This window comes from Lagenorhynchus albirostris, chromosome 1 (assembly GCF_949774975.1).
Source record: "Lagenorhynchus albirostris chromosome 1, mLagAlb1.1, whole genome shotgun sequence".
NCBI lineage: Eukaryota > Metazoa > Chordata > Mammalia > Artiodactyla > Delphinidae > Lagenorhynchus > Lagenorhynchus albirostris.
In genome coordinates, this window is record NC_083095.1 from 114,204,032 (window position 1) to 114,212,595 (window position 8,564).

Sequence of the window (8,564 nt, forward strand, 5' to 3'; positions counted from 1 at the left end):
CGGCGGCGGAGGGAAGAACTACGACTCCCGAAGAGGAGCGCAGTCCGCCGCCGGCAGGCTGCCGGAAGCCGGGCCCCGCGGCCGTGATCCTCACAACATCCGGGCCCCGGCACTGCAGAGGCGCCGCGGCCGGTTACTGTGGAGACGGCCTGCTACAGCCTCTCCGAAGGATTCCACCCTGGAGGACGGCTCCCGGGATTAGGCCGATTAGTTTACACGTATCCATCCAGCCGACGGTTCGCCTTCTCTTTGCTGCTTTAATTGGGTGTAGTAAAAGTCGGCGCTTGCTGGCCTTGCCATCCGCTGCAGGAAAAGACTGCGTTTGCCGAAAAAAATAAAGAAGATATCGAGAATGACCGAGGGCGACTGGGTGGGTTTGGGCAGAGGGCTGGATGTTTTTGACTGTCGGTACTCTTTACTATAAACTTGGGCACCCCACACTCCCACCCACCCCCACCCTCCAAAAAAACCCCACCGTTGTAGGCAACCGCTGGGCTACACAGATGTAACATGCATTGCATTAAGCCAGAATTGCCTCTGAAGGTATAAAGATGATTGGGGATGGTATGCAACTCATGCCCCATTGCAAAATGCCGTGATGGTTTTGAACAAGAAAAACGTACCTTGTTAATTTGACATCTGTTTACATTGTGTCTTGTTCAAAAAAGGATATGAGGGGAACAAAGTATATGGTGCATTTATACTCACTGTTGATGGAAACAGTAGAAAGTTAAGGTTTAATTCTCTGTCACCTAATTGTGGCCAGAAAAAGATAAATTAAGAAAAACATGAACAAGGAGGATGGTGGGCCTGAGGGGAAACAAAAGGGTGCCTCAAAATTAGACTTACAGGGTTTTTTTTGCTTTTGTTGTTACTGTAGTTAACATCAACTGTGACACAAAACCAAAAAAAATATATTTTTTTAATTTTATAATTACAGCTTCTATAATGGGCATTTTTATTATTTCAGTAGCTTGTTATTTATCTTTATAAAAATGTGTGTGTGTTTATAACAAAAGACTTGGAAAAGTCAAAGTGGCCTGGTTTTCTCTAATTCTAGGAAAGCCTGAAAATTAAATTAGTAAGGAAGCTAATACCATCTATTTGTAGATTTTCAAGGCACTTGCACAGTCTAATTTTAGACTTAATCGATTTTAAAAGATTCATTTATAATTTTCATTAACCTTCTTCTCCTTCAGTAACAGTTGCTGACCCAATGTATAACCTAGCAGAGAATTTAAAGTAATCTTTTTATTATTCTTTATATTAGGCTGTTTTGTTTTTGATTGTATCTGTTTTGAACTCTACATTTTAAGAATACCAGATTTGAAGAGGTCGAAACCCAAATAAGAAAGTTGCAGTGAGGGCCTAGGATATAAAGTAAAAGCAAGGGGTATTTTGTTTCCAAGTCCGTAAACATTTGTGAATTGTCCTGGAGGTCTAAAAGATTTCGGTAGACACTAACTTTTACAGATTGTGTGGTACGGATTATGCCAACAAAATTTGTCTTCTATTTTCACTAGATTCTGTTTTCTGTATTCCATTTTGATTGAAAGTTGATCAGAATTTTAGAGCCAGTTGCAGAAGGTGATTTGAAAGTCACAACCTCTGGGACTGAGGTTGCCCTGGGCAACCTGACTGGTGTCCATAAAGTAAATTAGGGTTGGTACTTTTTCTCACAAGTCACAGGGCAGCACCTTCCACCTAAGAAGCCTTCCATGTGCTGAGAGAACCTAGACATTTTGAGAAAAGCTGACCTGTTGTGATACCGTAGGATTCTGGTGACTTACTATTCTCCAATGTCTGTGCTCTTGATATTTAAAACAATAAGCAGTGTCAAAAAAGAATACACAGCAAGAACTGATGAGTTCTACTTTCAGCTTTGCCAGCTTCCTACAAGATAATGAATGTTAGTAAATGGTAGCACACTACTGTAAAGTTTTCTTAACCTGTAAATTTCAGAACTGAATTCTGGAAGATCATGCATATGCATTGAAGTATACCTGCAAAAAAGAAAATGTTAAAAATTGGTTCCATTTATATAGCAGCGTATCATTTACATCCGATTTTCTTTCATTTCCACAACCACAGGAACTATGGCAGGTTGTTTTTTTTTTCCCCCTTTTTTCCCAGTTTTACAGACAATATAAAAACAAAGGTGCAGTGATGATAAAGGATTGGAATCTAGGCCACAAAGTTCTTGCCTGTGCTACTCCTCCAACACTCTATTATACTTCTTCAAATCTGAACAAAAGAAAAGAAAGTGGAGTAAATACTTCACATTTGCAGGTTTGAACTCAAGATTTCAAAACAAATAGGTTCCTGACAGTGGGGAACTTAACTTTGCAGAGACATTAAGTAGAATAACCCAAGAATTCAGAGGGAGCTGAGTTAGTCTAAGAGGAACCGAACTAATCTGACCCAGATTTGATCCTAATTTAAGCGTGACACAGCAACTTGGTCAATATTCTTTCCTCCATTTTTAGAGTTGGAGAAACTGAGATTATATGCTTGCTAGTTTTAAGGATTTAGAATTCTTAAAGGGTCTGAGCCTCATGAATCACAAGCATCTACTATAGAGTCTTCAAAGCAAAAGAATTTTAATGCATATAAACAACCTTCTATTTAATGCAACCTTAAAAAGTCAGAGTTACAGAACCCTGCCAATCTCTATGAGGTTAGATATAATAATATAATTTCTGATCTGGAAGGACTTAGATCTTAAGTATTCCAGAAGTTGCCAAATTTGGAGGGTTTTTTAACTACCAAAATTTTTTGCCTACATGGACACCACAATCATTTTTAAGAGCCTTATCACAAGTAAATATACACTTCCTTCATGTTTTTCAAATAACTGAAAATCACTTTCCTATTGCTACATTTGGAGAGCCCTTATAACCTCAGATTAGAAAAAGAAAAAAAACTAATCCATCTCCTTTGTTTTATATTTATAGACAAGGAATTTGAATCCTTGCAAAATAATTTTATCAAAGTCACACAGCTATTATCACTGGCAACATCAGAACCCAGAACTGGTGACACCTAATATTTGAAGGTGAAGACCTACATTTTTTTTAAATAACCAGTTTCCCAACATTATTGAGCTGGTTTCCTATGTGCTTGTCTTCTAGGTAATAAAATGTAAGTTCTAGGAACTTTAGATTGTTGATCACTATTTTTCCATCATCTAACAATGCCTGGTACACAGTGGGTACTCAGTATTTGTTGAATGAGTGATAAGGTGCATATAGTGTGTTCCATTTGAATTCTTTCACCTTCATTATTGAAGCTTGATGTTTTTTATAGACTTGACTTTACTAAGGATAAGCTTGTTATATGCATTGCTAGAAAGCAATATGCACTTTTGTACCCATTCTTTGTAATATCTTGCTCCCTCCCTCCCCAAATAGCTAAGTTATGTATATTTTAAATATTTATTAAATTTATTATATATGTTAATTACATATTAAATTGTAGTAAATGGCACCACCATCTACCCAAATGTTTGTCCAGAAATGTGGGAGTCTTTCTTGATCTGTCCCTCTTCCTCACTATCCACATCCAATCAATCACCAGGTCCAATGAATTCTACTTCCAAAATGTGTCTCAAATTTATTTACTAGTCTCTCTATACCACCATTCTTCTATAAATCATCATCGTCAGTCACATGGAACACTGAAGCTCCTCTCCACATCCATTCAAGTCTCTGACGGCAGCCAAAGTAATCTTACTAAAAAGCATATTACATCATGACATGGTTCTCCTTAAAACGCTTCAATAGCTTTCCATTGCTTTTACCATAAAGATCTAAACTTTTCACATAGCCAACCAGACCCTTCAGGATCTGGCTCCTGCCCCTCTATTCTCATCTGCAGCCATTTTCACTCTAACTTACTCCACTTTGGCCATGCTTTTTCTTTGTGCCCTCCTCTATCTTTTCCTTCGCTTGCCTTCCAGTCTTAAGATTCAGCGACACTTCACCAGAATGGCCTTCCTAGGCCCTCACACTAGGTTAGAACCCCCTATATGTCTTCATAAATATCCTGAATTTTTTTTCTTCATAGCACTTACCACAATTAGTCAGTTGTATAATTATTTGCTTAATGGCTATCCCCCGCAAGGTTAAGATCCCTGAATGTTTATCTTATTCCCTTTTCACTCTGAAATTAAGCTGTACGTCCTCTTCGAACTATGACCTATTGCAGTCTTACTCTATAAGTTACACGTTTTTATAAATTCTCATAGTTCTAGTACAGGATTTTAAAAAGCTACCTTGTACATACTTTTGACAAGTTTGCTCTGTACAGATATATATAATTGAATGGGTACTCTTCAATGTCCTCCAGAGAAAATGACTCCCAAAAGGAGAGTAGATGGGGCTAAGTTTTTGTTTTCTTCTCTATTGTTTTTCCAGCTTTATTGAGGTATAATTGACATATAATATTGTGTAAGTTTAAGGTACAACATGATGCTTTCATATACATATATACTGTGAAATGATTAACAGTAAGATTAGTTAATATGTCCATCACCTCACATAATTACAAATTTTTGTGTGTGGGTATGGTGAGAACATCTACTCTTTTAGCAACTTTCAATTATATAATACAGTATTGTTAACTGTAGTCACCATACTGTACGTTAGATCCCTAGAACTTACTCTTCTTATAACTGGAAGTTTGTACCCTTTGACCAACATCTCTCTATTTCCCCCATCCCCAGCCCCTGGCAACCACCATTCTGCTCTGAGTTTGACTTTTTTTTTTTTTCCAGATTCCACATATATGTGAGATCATACTGTATTTGTCTTTCTCTGACTTTACTTAGCATAATGCTCTCAAGGTCCATCCATGTTGCTGCAAATGGCAGGATCCCTTCCTTTTTTATGGCTGATAATATTTCGTTGTGTGTGTGTGTGTATATACCAAAATTTCATCCATTCATCTGTTGATGAATACTTAGGTTGTTTCCATGTCTTAGCTATTGTGAATGCTGCAGTGAACATGGGAGTACAGATATCTCTTCAAGATGTGATTTCATTTCCTTCAGATATATACCCAGAAGTGGAATTCCTGGATCATATGATAGTTCTATTTTTAGTTTTTCTGGTTGTTTTTTAATTTATTTATTTTATTTATTTATTTTTGGCTGCGTTGGGTCTTCGTTGCTGTGCGCGGGCTTTCTCTAGTTGTGGTGCGCAGGCTTCTCTTTGTGGTGGCTTCTCTTGTGGTGGAGCACAGGCTGTAGGTACTCAGGCTTCAGTAGTTGTGGCACATGTGTTCAGTAGTTGTGGCTCGCAGGCTCTAGAGCTCAGGCTCAGTATTTGTGGTGCACGGGCTTCGTTGCTCCGCGGCATGTGCAATCTTCCCAGACCAGGGCTCGAACCCACGTCCCCTGCAGTGGCAGACGGATTCTTAACCACTGCGCCACCAGGGACGTCCTGTATTTTTAGTTTTTTGAGGAACCTCCATACTGTTTTCCACAGTGGCTGCACCAATTTACATTCCCACCAACAGTGCACGAGGGTCCCCTTCTCTCCACATCCTCGCCAACTCTTATTCTCTCTTAACTTTATAATAGCCATTCTTCAGGTGTGGATTGATATCTCATCGTGGTTTAGATTTGCATTTCTCTGATGATTAAGGATGTTGAACATCTTTTCATGTACCTGTTGGCCATCTGTATGTCTTCTTCGGGAAAAATGTCTGTTCAGATCCTCTGCCCATTACTTAATTATATTGTTTGGTTTTTTGCTATTGAATTGTATGAGTTCTAAAGATATTTTGGAAATTAACCCCTTATCTGATGTATGGTTTGCAAATATTTTCTCCCATTCCAAGGCTGCCTCTTCCTTCTGCTGTTCTTGTGCTGCACAGAAGCTTTTTTGTTTGATGTAGTCACACTTATTGATTTTTGCTTTTATTGCTTGTACTTTTGTTGTCATATCCAAAAAATTACCAAGACCAACTCCAAGGAGCTTTTTCCCTGTGTTTTCTTCTAGGAGTTTTACGGTATCAGATCTTACATTTGTCTTTGATCTTTTTCGAGTCACTTTTTGTGAGTAGTGGGGTAAGAAAGGCTTAGGGCTAAGTTTAAATAATTCTGTTTTTTTCAGAACTTTATAATTGAGAATTATTTTATGCATTTATCTTTTAGGATAAGAAAATTACTTCAGCTTCAAATTCAGAAACAGAAATGAAACCTGAACAACTGCCTCCTTGTGTGAACCCTGGCAATCCTGTGTTTTCATGTATGTTGGACCCAAAGACACTCCATACAGCTACCTCACTATCAAAACCTAAGATGATTATGTATAAAACCAATTCAAGTAATTATGGTGAATTTTTAACCATGCCACAGTTTTTCCCCTGCTATTATACTCCAAAGGACCAAGTATTTTCAAGCAATATCAGAGCTACTGGATTTTATCAAAATAACACTCTAAACACTGCGCCTGACAGAACAAGAACCCTTGATTTTCCTAATTTTCAACACACTCTATGAAAATATATTACTCTTAAATAAAGAGAAAATATACTCAGGAAAAATGAGTTTTAAATCTAAGGCTAGGATAGCTAATTTGAAATATAAAAAGATTTGAATTATTTTTTAAAAAATACCTTTAAGAAATAAAGCATTTCAACTGATAACTGAATGACAGTGACTTCTTAAATAAAAATGTGTTCAAAATAGAATAAAAGGTAGAAAGCATTTTATTATACCTAGCTTTATTTAGTTCATGTAGTCCAAAAGCTTCAAAAGGCTTTCAGGATCTCAACTGTCTACTGAGTATATTTATCAAGACAAAGGAACACAGGAACTGTAATTTTGAAAACTGAATTAAGGAAGATTCTGATGAGTAATTTCCTACTTTTCTGTTATTTCAACTAATAGCTTAGAACCTGGGGAACGTTAGTTCACACTGCTAAACTGGTGGAAGAGAGGACTTGTTATTCATTCATTTAGCAAATATTTATTGAGCACCTACTTATGGCAGGTGCTATACAATGAAAATGGAACACAGAAATAGAAAAGTGTCTTTTATTGTTTCAATAAACAATATTTGGGGGGAATGAGAGTAGCAAATTAATAATACATGATAATTTATGTAATGTAAACTATGTAAAAGGTCTTTCAGACACAGAGAATTGCTTAAATTGAGACCAAGATCAGAAGAAACATTCTGGAGAAGGTAAAGCCAAATCAAAGGAAAGGTCCATCCAGGCAGAAGAAACCTTACTTATACAAGAATGAAAATGTGAGACAATGTTGCACGTTTTTACAAGTGCAATTACTTTTTTTTTTTGGCCTCATCATGCAGCTTGAGGGATCTTAGTTCCCCGGCCAGGGATTGAACCCAGGCCGTGAAAGCGAGGAGTCCTAACCACCGGACCACCAGGGAATTCCCCAAATGTAATTACTTTGCTACATCTTTAACATAGAGCATGAGCAGTGGTAGATTATGGGCTATACAATTCTTTAAACTCTGTAATTCCACTATATAGAGAGATTTATTTCAGCTGCCATCTGTTGAAACCTCCTGTTCAGTTGGATCTGAGTACCTTTACTGGAAAAAAAAAAAAATCACTGTTCTTATTTTTCCCTGTTGGTTTCAGGTTCAGGATATTAACATCAATTAGAAAAAATAATCTTGTGAGTCACTAGGGGACCAGAAAAGTTGAATCTTCTATTTACAAAAATGGCTTGATGTGAGGAAACAGCTCAAACTGCAGCCTCATGAAATTCTTTCAAATATCCCAAAATATGATATTTGGCACAAGAAAGAAAAAAAAATTAGTTTTGTTCACTTCCTCTAAAACATCAAAAATCAAGGCACTGCACAAGATTTCCAGGTAAATGATGCAACAGAATTTGAGTTTACCAGATTTTTCTCTGCATAAAGTATACAAACCCTTTTCCCCCTTCACTGTAGGTGCTTGATTTGTAGAAAGTGAAGTCAACTTTTTATTATGTAGAATCTAGAGGTTAACCTAAAGTTCCTTACTATGACAGGTGGTTAGGCCTTTTGTTTTGTTGTTCTTGCTAAAATTCTTAGGAAGGATGAGTATCTTGGAATCAAGCATATTGTCTGGAATGCAATTATGTAGTCATTCAGTGCCTATCAAAGTCCAGGGACTATTCTAGGCACTAAGAGCTTGCCTTCATGGAGGCTAGATTCTAATAAATTCTAGTAGGGGAAAACAGACCAAAAGACATATGTATAAATATGTATACATATTTATATATAAATGTTATAGAACATAAATGTTTATATGTTTATGTTATACATGTGTGTATAAGAGACATATAAATATACATATGTGTAAATATGTAAAATATGTGTACATATTTATATGTAAATACTTATGTCCATATATGTATAACATTTATGTATTTATGGTACATAAATTTAATTTATGTAAATATTTTATTTGCATGTTATTAGCATGTAAATATTTATATATGTCTATATGTATACCACCTGGCCCTGCAGCTGGTATCCCCTAGGCCCTAGAGCACATGGGGTAAGAAGAGGGCGTGGCCAATAAGGAATGAGGGAGAG

At 36.9% G+C, this 8,564-nt stretch overlaps 1 protein-coding gene across 1 annotated transcript; it reads left to right on the forward strand.

The window, feature by feature from the left end:
* Positions 1-226: 226 nt before the first annotated feature.
* Positions 227-6,505, forward strand: PIERCE2 (piercer of microtubule wall 2). Its single transcript, XM_060169357.1, has 2 exons — positions 227-370; positions 6,158-6,505. Exons 1-2 carry the CDS (start codon positions 353-355, stop codon positions 6,503-6,505), a joined length of 366 nt encoding a protein of 121 aa, XP_060025340.1. The 5' UTR covers positions 227-352.
* The last annotated feature ends 2,059 nt before the right edge of the window (positions 6,506-8,564 follow it).